The 14,751-nt window shown below is 28.6% G+C and overlaps 1 protein-coding gene across 2 annotated transcripts in view; it reads left to right on the forward strand.

The window, feature by feature from the left end:
* Positions 1-13,057, forward strand: part of LOC107453160 (uncharacterized) — a 47,495-nt gene extending 34,438 nt beyond the window's left edge. For both annotated transcript variants that reach the window (XM_016069863.4, XM_016069862.4), the window contains 6 exons: positions 5,121-5,349; positions 7,402-7,701; positions 8,935-9,079; positions 9,627-9,691; positions 10,367-10,503; positions 11,741-13,057. In XM_016069863.4, coding sequence (XP_015925349.3) covers positions 5,121-5,349; positions 7,402-7,701; positions 8,935-9,079; positions 9,627-9,691; positions 10,367-10,503; positions 11,741-11,806 — 942 coding nt within the window. In that variant the 3' untranslated portion in view covers positions 11,807-13,057. The remainder of the gene's footprint in view (positions 1-5,120; positions 5,350-7,401; positions 7,702-8,934; positions 9,080-9,626; positions 9,692-10,366; positions 10,504-11,740) is intronic.
* The last annotated feature ends 1,694 nt before the right edge of the window (positions 13,058-14,751 follow it).

Consider the following 14,751-nt stretch of genomic DNA (forward strand, 5'->3'; position numbering starts at 1 on the left):
ATGCTTATTGCAGTTAAGTCTTAACAAGATTTCAGATGGAGAATTTCGTTTTATAGAGATGAGATATTATTGCAACTATTCATAACCAACTTTAAAAAGTTTATGCATATTATATTAAGGAGTGTTTGAAATAAATCGTGCGAATGGAGTTAAAAAACATTCAAGTGTGAGAGCATCCGTTGGGCATAAAACTGACTTTCTTCATAAATATAAAAGACAAAAGTTAGTGGTAATTAAATCTAAATTTTTTAAATAATGATCTACTCGGCTCTGGGATACTCTCTAAAAATTGACCGTATAGTTAAATATTTTAACCGGGTCCGAGTACTGAATACCTGGCCGGAAATACTATACTGAATGCCATCAAAAATTCAAAATACAATTCCTTAAATTCGGAATTGAGATCATTTAGCATTTTTTTACCACGTTTATATAAACTTGCCTTCGTGTATGTCTGTCCGGGTGGAATTTTGTAATCGATTTTAAACTAACTTCCCGACTAGCTACAAACTTCAAATTTAGCACACAGTTCAGAATTGGATGACAATGCATGAAAATGAAGAGAAAAAAAGACATGCAAAGTAAAATAAAATTAAAATTTAAAAAAAAAATTTTTCGAGATTGTCTTTTGTTGTCGATTCCATTATTTCAAATTATTACGTGTCAGGTGAAAAGATTTTTGTTGTCGGAGTATTTTTATTGGCTGAAAAATCACGTGGTAGGATCCAGTTTTTCCTCATTCATTTCCAGATTGTTTTGGTTGTCATCAGCATAAAACTAATGAAAGTCGTAAAGGTATTGCTTTTCTATAAAGATTTTTGTGTCCCTAATTTAAAATAAAAGTTCTATTACTTTAGTAGTGGTCTTGTAGTAGTCTTGACTACTCTTGACTAAGAAAAATAATCTAAATAAAAATATATTTTTAAAAACCACGTTTTTTGTAGTGAAGAATAATAATTAAAAAATAATAATTTTTTAAAAATATAAAATAAAAATTAAAAAATCATAGTTTAAAATAAAAAAATTCAAAATAAAAAGTAATATTTTTAAAAACCACGTTTTAGTAGTGGGGAATAATAATTAAGAAAAAAATTGAAAAACGTGGGGCGCATGAAATACATAACAGTACATATACACATACATATACACATTTTCTTACATGCACAGCCACATATACATCCACATGCATATACAAAAGCATATTCCACATTCAGATACAATTACAATTACTGATATGCATACACATATTCTCAAGAGCACACATACACACACTAATATAACATTACTGTTATGTATTTCATGCGCCCCACGTTTTTCGTTTTTCAATTTTTTTTCTTAATTATTATTCTCCACTACTAAAACGTGGTTTTTAAAAATATTACTTTTTATTTTGAATTTTTTTGTATAATAAGCTTTTGTATATAAAGCTGACCTGCGCAAAAAATTTTTTTGATCAAAAATTTTGTTATTTCTATTAGTATTTAAATACTATTTTAGCGTACACTTTCGCTCTTCTCGGAATTCATCGAAGGACCTTCGCCCCCCCCCCCCCCCCTCAAATTGGTCGAAAAGACATATCTTACAGCTCGACTTTAGAAATTGCGTAGTTTCGTTTTTTTTCTAACAAAAATAATAAACTGTAGAAAAACACCCTAACTAACATTACTTTAAAACGTTAACTGTAATAATTAGTTAAGTGTGACCTAAATATGCTAATTTTAAAATATGAAATATCAAACTTAACTAGCAATTACTAATTGTTTCTGTCAAAGGCCATATCAAATATAGATGGTGAAATGAATAGTTTAATTCTAATTTGTAATTTAGGCTTTTAATTATACGTGATTATCAAAAAGATTGCTTGCAGCTAAAGAAAATTGTGTAAAATATTAGTGTTGCAAACCGCTTTTATGCAAATTAAGGCAACCCCGATATGTTCTAGTTTAAAAGTTATTTTGTTTTGCATATAAGTGACATCGCACAATGCGCTTTAAAACCTTTATTTCCTTGTGATGCTTTTTTTTTCTAATTTAAAAAAGAAAAGGTCGTTGTCTTGTCAAACGTCACCTAAGTAAACGGTTGCGGTTTTTCTCTACCTTCTTATTTATTTTTTCTTCACCCCTTTTACCTGAGGAGTTATTTTTAGTTGCGCTCCTATCTCGCTTAGGGTGTAATTATTTTGGGTGTTCTTTCCTTTTTGACAAATTTCTTTAATTTCTCTTTTTTTTATTATTTTTTTGTGGAAAATTGACGTTTTTTACATTTAAGGGTTATTAACGTTTTTAGTCAGTATTACTTCCGTAGATTTAACGATTTGTTTCAAAATTGTGAAATATATGGGGCTGTTCACAAACTTATTTTTATTTAATTTTGTTTTCGAACCAAAATTGCTAAAGGAAATATATTGTGAATTACTTTAAAAAATTTAAATTATTAAACTCAGTATTAATGTATGTGATAGGCATTGATCATATAGAAATAAATTAATTTGAAAAATAAAGGATTAGATGATATTTTTTAATGTATATAATTTTTAAAAAAAATTTATGTTCTTTGACTTGTGAAATTAAGTTCTTCAAAATGGTAAAAAAATTTAAAATAATAAATATGCGCGAAGAAATTTCATTACATTTAAAAGGCTCTCAAGATAGGGTGAAGTACCTACTCAGTACAATTAACATAGATTGGTTCAGATTTTCTGCTGCTTTCTTCGTCTAGCTATAGTTACCATATTTTGCCAATTGTTGCTTCCCCATATATTATAGGGGTCAGGGATCATAATCCATCTAAAAATAAAGTGGAAGTTTATTCAAAGTATGTTTTTTAACCAAATTTTGTAGCTTAATAAATGAGGTGAAAATAAGTCTGAATTAAAGTAAGTTTTGTTAACAAAATTAATCAATTTAAATGATGCTAATAATAGGGGTGAATTTCTATATCATTACTTGTTTCTAAAAGTTTATTTGCTTAGCCCTTGCTACTTTCAGGCATTGTATATTGTATGACATTTAGAAAAACTACATTCTAATGTTTTTTAAAAATTTACATCCTTGAAATATTTCCAAAAAAGCATTTTTTTACAGAAAGCTCCAGCACAACCTGACTTCCTGCTTTTTATCAAGTTTTAAATATATTAAAATTTGATATGTAACAGAAAAAAATGTAAAATTTAAAAGCAATTGAAGAGGTAGCTTTTTCTCTGTATTGTATTTAGGGTCCGAACTGATTAACTCTGCATGTGTCAATATGTTAAAAGGTCATGTGAGTAAGTAACATTATGAATTTAGTTAGCTTTTTCTTTGGTATGATTGGATTTGATATTTAATATTTTTTTCAAATTAAAATTTATCAAATATCCAATATTTAAAGTATTTAAAAATATGGTTTAGCAACATGCAATTCTATTGTACTAAATAGTGTATGTATCTGCACTAACTTTTCAGACAACCAAAAACATTCCAGTTTTGCAAAAGTATATCCAGAGTTCTCTCTGGGAATAAATTTTTAAAAAAAAGAAGGTATGGCACTCACCTTCCACTGTACATATGTATCAATGCGTAAAAACTGAGCTAAATTAACAGATTTAAAGATTTCAGATTAACAGATTTCTAAAAAAATTTTAATTACCCTTGTAAAATATTTTAAGTGTTTATTTCAAAAAGTAATTCTCATTCATAATCAAAATAAGAGATAAATTCGTAGTTTGTAAAAAATTATTAATGGCATACTAAAAGAGGATCTTTTTTTCAACTAGTAAACTAAAAGAAAATGATTAATTCATAGGCAAGATTTTTTGGATAGTTAAAACTGAAAATTATGAGAAAATAAACATTTGAGGGTGCATTTTTAAAAAGGGTATTTAAAAAGTATTTTTAAAATTTCTTAAATTCATTAGTATACCACCTCTCCGAGGAAAGAGAAACTTGTAAAAATTTAACCAGTTGGGAATAGTCTGAACAAGGTAAATGTTTGTAATATTAGCATTGAACCTATAAACGCGGATAATTTTATCAGTGTGTTATTGCATGGTGCGTAGCGGTTTTAAAAACGAAAATGAAATTTTTTTCTTTACCATGTTGATTTTCGTCGTGTATTATGCAAAAGCGTGCTTTTCATATTGTTCTATTCAACGTTTTCACAATTCATTCAACCACAATCCATGTTGGTGTCCTGTATCCATCCATAGCGTATGGAAGCGCCCATCATTCTACATGTTTGATGAAGTACTTGCGAGTCCACATGTGCGTCTACTGGGCTGGGTTCAGTGAGATTCTAGCACTCGCGTGTGCCATTTTGTGGCATTTTGCAAGATATTCTCAATTCCAGGCTTCATTTTCCACCGTCTGAAATCGAACCGAAATATCTTTCGATCTTTTTATCTTGGCTAATACAGTAAGGAACCGATTATCCGGGACCATCGCTATTCCGGATAACTGATTTTTCTGGTTTTCTGAATCTCGACAAAAAGCAGTTTTTTTATTGTTAAACCCAACTAAAAAATATTTGGTAATCTAAAAAAGAAGAAAAAACGAATAGTAATACACTAATGATTATTTCCAAAATGATGGTAAGGTAAACATCTTTCAAAAAAAAAAAAAAAAATCTTACGAGGGAAAAAGAAATGGCGGGAAAATTTATCAAATTTCGTTCCGGTTTTTTGGTTTTCCGGATAACGGGTTCTGTACTGTATAATCAAGAAAAGTCTTCTTTGTTAGAAACTAGTTATTTTAACATGATTATGTCAAGTCTTTTAGAATTATTTTGCATTTTGTTAATGTATATAGGGCTTAAAAATATCTTTTGAGTGCTTAAAAGGGTACTTATTTTTTGTTGACAGATTTGGCTATGCACCCTGTATTATTTAAACTGTGATTTTGTTAAAATTTTTTTTTATAAATGGAATATGAAAAAAGGGTAGTGTTTTCAAAGGATGGTGGTTTGTTTTTGCAAAAAAAAGAAAAAAAGGCGCATTTACAGTGATCAAAAAGCAGGCTGCTTTCAAGAAACGCTTAGAGAGAACACTTAGTCGATCAATGAATCGAATGTTCGTTAATTTTATCTCAGTAAAGAAATTTGCATAAGCTGATATTGTGAATTTCTAAATGTTGTTTATTTTGCAGGGCTCTAATGATAGCGGAAGAGGAGGAAGTGAACTTCAATTCGGTTTTGACTCCCAACCTTGTTCTATGACCTATGAGTTTGATCTTCATTCAGATCATTGTGGCTATTTGATTGGTAAGAGAGGCAGCCATGTCAACTACATCAAAGAAAAAACAAATGCTTTGATTTGGATTCGCAATGCCCTCTCCCCTTTTAACAATGAAAAGAAAATTGTATCTATTATTGCAAGTAAGTTCTTCTTTACAATTTGGTGCAATAATTTTTTTTTTCTCTTGTAAGAAATTCAGAACTAAAGGCAGTGTATTTGCGCACCTGGAAAGTCATGAATTTTGGTGTTGAACGAAATTTGTCATGATTTTAACTATTTTTTTTTTAAAAAAAAGTAATGGAAAGTCATGAATTTAGGTCGCCAAAAAATCTAATTATTCGACTGGAATTTATCCCTCCCCCAATTTCTTGGTGCTCTGAATATCTGAATTTGTACAAACTCCCCACTTAGTCATATTTTATTAAAATATAAAATGTTTTTATCATGCTCTTTAAAAATTGTGTTCTTTCAAAAAATGAAAGAGGGGGGAAAAATGTCATTTCTAGAGCAAATTACCTTTTAACCCTTTATCTACGGCATTATATTATGAACTACTGAAAAATTTTTCATAAATATATTTTTTTTTAGTTACCATATTGATAACTAAAGAATATACAAGAAAGAAAATCTCCCTGGTGCGAAATTTATTTCGTTTGAACTAATTTATTAAGGTGGTACTTAAAAGTACAGTTTTAATTAGTTAGTTTAAAGTAATTATTAGTTTAAAGTTATTGGTACTTATAAGTACTGTCAGTAGATAAAGGGTTAAACTTCTGTGATTTCAGAATTTTTATTTTTTTATTTTATCAATTTAAAATTCTAGCTGAAGCAAGCCAGTCATTGGCAAATTATTTTTATTCCGGAATGAGAACTGGAAAATCAGAAGTATTTCTTTCCTTTCCCTTGAACAAGAAAAGTATCTTTAGAATATAATTCTGCGGAAAAAAGAAGGAAAAAAATTACTTTTGACCTATTTTATTGCTTCAAATCTTTATTTTCTCAGTTTTTTAAATTTAAAATCTATAAATATGAAGATGCAGAGTATAACGGTTTTGGTTACACCTATAATTTCAATTAATGTTATTATGATGCTTTTTAAATTTACTATTGTGTTTTTGTCTGAGAAAATAGTAACTTCATAAAGTCATGAAAAATTCTTGGAAAGTCATGAATTTGAAAATCTAAAATGTAGCAGTTACCCTGTAAAGAATCTTATACAATTCTCTTTCATCTGAATGCTTCTGAAAACAGTATTTTTTTACTATGCATTTATTTATTTCAAATTAACTGTCATTTTTCAGATAGAGCTGTAAAGCAATAAGTAGTCAGTTTGTAAACATAAAAAGGATTTAAGTTAATTTTAAAACAAAATATCTGAAACTTTTCAAATGATCATATTAATTTGTTTTGCATTATAGCTCATATTTTGAAAGTCTGTATGTTACTTTTTACTTCTCGTAATTATGGTTGTGATTCTGTATTATGCAGGGTTGCCACTCCACAGGGAGAATAGGGAAAACCTGGAAAATACAGAGAATTTAAAAATCACCTAAAATAACAGGGAAAATGCAGGGAATTTTTTATTTTATTTTGGTCTTTTAAAAAATGGTGACGACCACTCAAAGCGTAATCTATGGGATGTTTAACCATGATACTTCAGCTATGCTAAACTATTTCATTTAACATAGCATTATTTAAGTGTGTTCAGCTGTTTTTCCAGCAATTGAAACTAATAAATATAGTTAGCCCAATATAGCTCACACGAGAGCGTAGTAGTTGTTGTTTCCTCTTAATATATTGCATATAACATGTACAGGGAAAACACAGGAAATTTTTTTCCCAGATTTGAGTGGCAACCCTGTTATGTAATTTGGTTTGGACGCAAGAAATCTTTAAAAGATTATAGGTTTTTTTTTTTTAAATATTATGGCATAATATAGATTTTAAAAAAATCTTTAATATCTATTACTATTCATTTTAAAAATTAGTGTTCAAATGATTTGTGGACAGTTAAGTATTGAAAGCGTGAGAAAACATCTTATAAAAGTTTTTTAATACATGTGAGATAGTTTTAAATTCTAAATCATATGCCAGTTATTTAAAAAAAAAAAAAGGAATATTTACTTGATTTATTAAACTATGCAAAGGAACTTCAAAATTTTTATACTAACATGATTATTCTTTCTCTCAAGGTGACGAAGCTTCTATAAATGAAGCACTGAAGCTTATTCGAAAAAGATTTCCTCTTGCTATATATCCTGATGTAACATTAGAGCGCTCTAATCACGTTCTAGTTTGCCCACCTACCTTAAAACTGTCTCCTCCTGAGGCTGTTGAATTTCAAGTTGTGTTGAGTGCAACAGTGAATGCTGCTCATTTCTTTGTTCAACTGCCCACCCATCCATCTTATCATGCATTGCCGCCATTCACATTGTCCATGGCATCTATGTACACTCATTGTCATGCTCCAGTTGTAACTTCACCAACTGTTGGTAAGTATTTTATTTCTTTATAACCTGCTAAGTACAGAGAGTGTAACTTTAACTGAAAATAGGCTAAGTGTGAATCAATCTCAATTTTCAGATAATCATATGCCGAAGTCCCAAAAATCTTATGAGCTAATGGTCTCATTGTTACGATCTAATATTTAAGGTGTATTGAACTTTTTAATCTTAAGTTGAAATTAGTAAATAATTTAATTTTAAATATTATGCATGGTGCGTAGCATTTTTTTTTTAATGTGCTTTTTTATTGGGTATTTTTAAAAAGTGCTTAATTTTCCCTTTTCGAAAATGAGATTTATGAAAGGAAATGTCTGTTTTCGCCACGTATTATATAAAAACGTCCTTTTCGTATTTTTTTATTCCACGTTTTCAGAATTCATTCACCCACAATCAATTTCAGCATACCGACAGTCCATAGTGCATGAAAACTCCAATCATTCTACAGGTTCATGGGTGCAAGTCTTCCGTCTTTCGAAAATGTCCGCGGACGGAAACAAGATGACTCGAAGACGGAAATCGGAATTTTTTTTCTTCTTCTGTTCTTAAAAATATGTTTTAGGTCTGCGTTATTGGTCTACTTTCTTATGTCCTGTTGTTATTTTATCAAAAGATAGAATAATAAATATTTTTTGTACAGTATTTAAACTTGATGTATTATGGTAAAGCTTTCTTAGATAGTTTGCATATGTCGAGGGGGTATTGTGTATGTTAGGTATTTCAGTCAAAAAATTTTCAGTCTTGGCCTTTTTTCCAACTTGCACCCATGTACAGGTTTGGTGAGATACTTTTAAGTCTGCATGTGTATCTAATGAGCTGGGTTCAGTGGGATTCTTGCACTCTCATGTGCAACTCTGCTTCATTTTGCAAGATATTCTCCATTTCAAGCATTTTCCACTCTCTGAAATCGAACCGAAAAAATCTCTTGATCATTTTTTAATGGCTAATATAATCAAAAAAAGGAGTTCTTTGTCAAATTCTAGTTATTTTATAATGGTCATGTAAAGTCTTTGAAAATTATTTTGCATTTTGTTAATGTGCATAGTGCTTAAGAAATATTTTTGGGTGCTTAAAACGTACTTAAAGGGTGCATATTTTTTGTTGAAAGATTTGGCTGCGCACTGGTACTATCTGGAATTTTTTTATTGTTCTAATGATTTCACAGCATTAGTATTTTATTTTGTTCCAAAGTTGTGCCTAGATACTGATCTATTATCTTTGTAGGTAATATTGTTGTTTCTCCTGTTGCTGATGGATGGTTTAGAGCAGAAATTATGGAAGTTTTTACTGAGGACGATACATGCAAACTAAAATATCTAGACTATGGAGGATATCAAATAGTACCTACCTCTACTTTGAGACAAATAAAGTAAGTTTGTAATCAAATATTTCTTTTTAATTAAGTATTTTAGATACTTGTAAATTCTTTATTAATTTTGGTTTGAATACATAATAAAGATTATGAAATTTCTTTGTTAAAAAAATGTAGGGCATAAATAGCAGAACATAAATAGTTCTTAAAATTTATCGTAATGCGATTTTTTTTTTATTGATATCATGTGAATTCTTTTGTGATTTTAATAGCATGAACAACAAAAAGGAATACTTGGACTTACTGCAATTTCTTTTTACATATACAACATTGTACTAGTTTAAGTCATTTGTTTTATTATGGCTTGTTGAAACAATGTTAACAGAGATATTCATTGCCCTGGATGGATGGAGGGGGGAAAAAAATTTTAAGTCTTTAATTAGAATTTTTATAGTCTTAATGTTACATCATTAAAAAATCTCATTTTCCCCACTTGTTGCAAACTAATTGTGGCAAAAATCCATTCATGATAATTATAATTTTAAATACTGTTATGTTAATGTCTTTCAGTTTTAATTAAGAATTTTTTATTTTTCTGTTACAGCTTTGAATTTATGCAGATGCCATTCCAAGCCATTGAATGTTATTTGGCTAATGTTACATGTCATGGTAATTATCTTTTTTTTTTCCTTCTCAAGTTTAAAAAAAATATTAGTTTAATGTAATGTAACTAAAGCTGTTATTGCAAATGATAAACCAATTTTTGAAATTTTCTGTTCATTTTATTTAAAACATATAATTGCATTGAAAACTTAAAAATCTGTAAGAACAAGTTTAAATACTTTAATCATATGCATTAACGTTAACAAATATTAACAAAATAGATGGACCTACCGTTTACAAAATGATAATAAGTTAGTTGATAATTTATTTAGTTCATAAGTTTCAAGGAAATTTTCATCAATATGAGGACAGAAAACACATGGGAAAAAAAACACATGTACCAGGCATTTATAAACAATTTTACATAAACTGCTGCTCTTAAGTTGAATTCAAATTTATTATTTTTTTTCTTGGTTTGTTATTTCTATCAGAGTGCTAAACCATAATAATTAGTTTTGATTGTTTAGCTACAACTAAAAAAGAATAGCCTTATATTTTAAATGTCCCCCTGAGATTTTTTTTATGAATTACCTTAGAACTAAGTGATAATCTTATTAACACATTTCATTTGAGTTTTTTAATATTAAGATTTACTTTATCTACATTGCAGTTAATTTTGACTAATGTGACTGTTGAGTGCTGTTCTAAATGCTTATTAATTTGCCTAATTTTCATTTTCAGAGGAGCTTGGGTGGACTGAAGAATCCAAAATTTCTTTTGAAAATTTGGCACAAGGTCAGATTTTATCCGCATATGTTGCCGGAATTGCAGACGATGGTATTCCTTGTCTTCATTTGTACAAAGTCACTGGTGCTACAGTAAGTAATTTTATTAAAAACATTTAAATATAGCTCTTTTTGTTATTGAAAAAAGAATGAATCTGAGTTGTACATTAAAAAGTTATAGTGATATTCAAAGGTGTGCCAAGTATTAGCAGGTTTTGTTATTGCCTATCCTAAGTTGCCACACTTGTTATCAAGGTAATAACGTAAAACTTGATGTTGCCTTGGTAACAAGGCTGGCAACTTAATGATAATCTAAATTTGTTAGGTATTGAGTACTGTAGAGATAAAAGGCCGTTTGCTATCATATACTCATTATGAGTAATATTACTAAATTATTAAAGTTCATAAATTAGTCTATGTCAAAAATACTTTTATTCGTCTTAACATCTTAAGGTTTATTTTCTGATATATTTAAAAGCTAATCAGAATTTTGTAACTGAATTGATAAAGATGGTGATTGTGTATTGGTTTTTATTTTTCCAGTTAAATGGAAGTTTTGTGGTTAGTTTTTGCTTTCTAAGAGTGTTGTAATTAAAAAATTTAATGTTAGGAGTGTAAATATATGTTAAATATTATACACTGCATTAGAGATGGGTGCAATTATTTTAGTATTAGTTACTAACTGATGCAAATACAATAGAGTATGAGTGACAAAAACCTGATTCCTTAAGTATCAGATACATAATAGTAGTTGAGTTAATTGTAATGCAAAATCAAACATTTTGTTCATAAAATGACATATTTTGCTTGATTTCAACATCATTACTTTTAATTAAAGTTATTTATTATTATTTATTTTTTAATCTATACGCATTAAATAAAATACTTAGCAAAACCAAAAAAGAATTCTCACTTTATATCTGGCAATTGCTTTTTCAAATTTTTCAACTCTAATTTAACATTTAAAGCAAACAATTAGTAATTTATGTCAATGTTTTTAAAAATATTCATGCAAAAAATAATTTTTTATGGCATTTCTGGAAGTTCTATTGTATTGTTAAAGAATAAAATAAGTTTTGACCTAAACACAAAGAAAGAATCTTGAACCAAAATCTCTTGAGGAAAGAAATCAAATCTTTAAGACTACAATTTGTTTAAAAGGAAATGCTTATAGCATTCTAAGTGCGATTATTTTTCAAAAGCTGTAATAAAATGAGCATATTTAATTAAAATTATTTCATTTACGTAATACTTTCTCTTAGAATTGAAGAAATGTTTGTATATATCTTTTTTTCTGCAAAACAAACTTACAAACAATTTTTTTTTATAGAATACTTTCATTAACCAGGCTTTGGTAGAAAGCGGACTTGCTAAGTGGGTATCCTATGAACAATAATTGCACGTATCAAGAAAATCCAGTGACAGTCATGATTTTCAAGCTATGTTGGATTGTTTTGATTTAGAAGTGTGGGCTACATTTCTGTAATAAGATCCTCTGCAGAGATTTGCTGCATTTTTTATTTATAAAAAGTCATGCAAGTTTTTGATTTTTTTTTTTTTCTTTTTCTTTTTGGATGAAGGATCCCATATTAAAACCATGTTTTGGCATTTCAAATTGTATGATTTTTAAACTTTTGTGCGCAAATTGTGCATTTTTCAAAATTAAATGTTCTGATTTTCTTGGTTATCATTTTTTCATGCCATTTTATTTTGATGCTAATTTGTATATAGTTATATTATTATTAATGCTCAATTGTTTATGTTAATTTTCGTGATAGGGTTGTTTACTAGCTGACACATTATTTTTTTTCGCGAAGTCCTATTGTATATGAACTAAAAATATTTATAATTTTGATTCATGCATGCAGATTGATTTATTTGTATTTATAGTTTGTGTTACATATATTAGTACACTTGAGTGCTTTTGTCCTTTACGTAGTTGCTGTTTCTTGTTTTGTACTCCTTTTTTTACTGTATAAATGACTATGATCATTAAAAATTTATATTTTTAAAGTTTTTCTATTATATTTGTCGACGTAATCCAATTGTATAGTAATCCCATAATTTTCGACAGCTAACCACAGGTCGTTGATTTGTTAGCAATAAAGCTGCCATTTTAGTGTGTGCAGTGTAGTGATATGCGTTCTTTCCTGACCATTGTCCATTCTCCTAATGCTAGCATTTGTTCTTATGTGGTTTTTAAAACATTTATGACATGCAATTTGTATGCTGTTAATTGTTAATCTAATAGATTTTTTGAGTTTTTATTATATTTTGAAAATTTTTAATTACTAACTGTGAATCGTGTTATCCTATTGCTTTTTGACTTGTCGAGTACTATTTATATTGTTAGATTTCATAGTATCTGTTTTGTATGAATATTAAAACTTTGTAATATTTTATCTCTTTAGCTATGATTGTTACAGCAATGAATATGTAATTTTAAAGTTTAAATCGGTAGGAGAAGGAGATCATATATTTTCTTAGAATATAAATAATGCATGTATTTGGTAATGACGAATCTGTATATATTTAAGCTATTTGTTTTTGTTAATCTATTTTGGTTTCTTAATGTCAGTTGCTAAGGCTTTTGTTTAATTTGTGTTTGGAATATTTGTCAATAAAATTTTTTTCTTTCCTGTCTTAAGTAAGTTTTTTTAATGTAGTTTATCTTAGATAACTAAATGTGTTTTTGTTTTTTCTGTAGCTGATCATTAGACTTGATCCTTCAATTAGAAACATGGTAAATTTTCTTAATGTTTCTATGTTAAAGTAGTGTGCTCCAAAAGGAGGGTGGGTATCTGGGTTGGTTTTTGACGTCACACATCAAAAACCTGGAGCAAGTTTCGCTTTTATCATTGGAGACATTTTGTAAGATATTAAATCGTGCACAATACTTGCATTATATGCTACTATAATTATGATTTTTATTATATCCTGTGTGAAAGATATAGTAAATAATGAAACAATTTAGTTTTTGTAAAATGAAAGTTCATGTATTACTTAAAGATCAATATTTGCTATAACTATTCAGTTTATATTAGTGAACTATGAGTTTATTATTATCAGCTAATTATTGACTTTTTCATTATGATTTTAATTCTTTTGTGCCTCAATTTAGGCAGATTTTTTAGATTGGGTAGCACTAAAGTGGTTGCCAATAATTAACTGATCTCAACTTTAAATTCATATTTATTACTTATCTGCGGGGATGCAGAATATCTATAATCTTACCTGAATCTCCCTCGCAACCCTGGAAAAATGTTTTCTTCAAAAAGTTCCTACAGATATTTTATTTTTTAAATTTGTTTTTGCAAGAATTTTTTTTGTTAAAAGAAAAAATATTTGTGTATTTATTACTTTGAATTAAGTTTATGAGCGGGACATTTAATAAATTATTGCTATTTCAATATATCTTGATTACTATCTTTAACACATGCTTGCTTATTAAAGAATTGTGAAAAATCAATAAAAAAAAATTTCCTTGCTTTTATTACCAAATTTTTAACAGTACATAACTTTCCAAAAATATTTTGAAAAATCTTTTGTACCAGCAAGAAAAAGCTATAAAATTTTGATCTTTTAATTTCTAATAAATATAACCTTGCCTAATTTTTGGGTTTTTGACATGACAGTTAAAGCCATTCATTGTCAAAAGCTTGCCAACACTATGCGTTGGGTTGTCAACACTAATTGTTGCATAGGCTTGTCAACACTAAATGACAATAGAAAGTAAAGAATTAAACACCTGCTTAATGGAGCAATCTAAGGTAATAAAAAAGAAATTTGAAGAAACAAAGCTCAATCCTACTATGAAAGATAGTTTTATGTACCCTGATTTTTGTGTTATGTTTGCCCAGCATACGGAACACTGCATTGGTGAGAAATTTGATAAATAACCCAGCTATTAATATCAACAATCTGACTGAAGTTTTAGCAGCTTAAAAATCGATGAATATCAGAATAACGCGCACGGTAGATAAGTGCGCGTTATAAATAATAAATTCTTGAATTTTCTTACGAAGGCTAGTGCACGTTAGTGTGAGCCCTTCCTGTAGTTGAAAATACTGTCGTTTTTAGAGCGATTTAGTCTAGAAGCTTCTTGATTACGGAAAAAGATGAAAAATGTTCAACTTGACTTAGCCCTAAGCTGTACGCACCATCTTTGTTTATTGTTAAACATTAAATTAAAAGCACTTAGCAATAATATTACGGGGATATTTCCGTATAGTAATCTGTTACGCAAACTACAACCGCTAAGGCGCCAAATGGATTTTTTTTTTAAATGGTGATTTTTTTTTATTGTTTTTCATTGACCACTACCTGAAAATTTTCGTGACT

The sequence above is a fragment of the Parasteatoda tepidariorum genome, chromosome 8 (genome assembly GCF_982258835.1).
Source record: "Parasteatoda tepidariorum strain Cologne lab strain chromosome 8, Ptep-v5.0, whole genome shotgun sequence".
In the NCBI taxonomy this organism is placed as follows: Eukaryota; Metazoa; Arthropoda; class Arachnida; order Araneae; family Theridiidae; genus Parasteatoda; species Parasteatoda tepidariorum.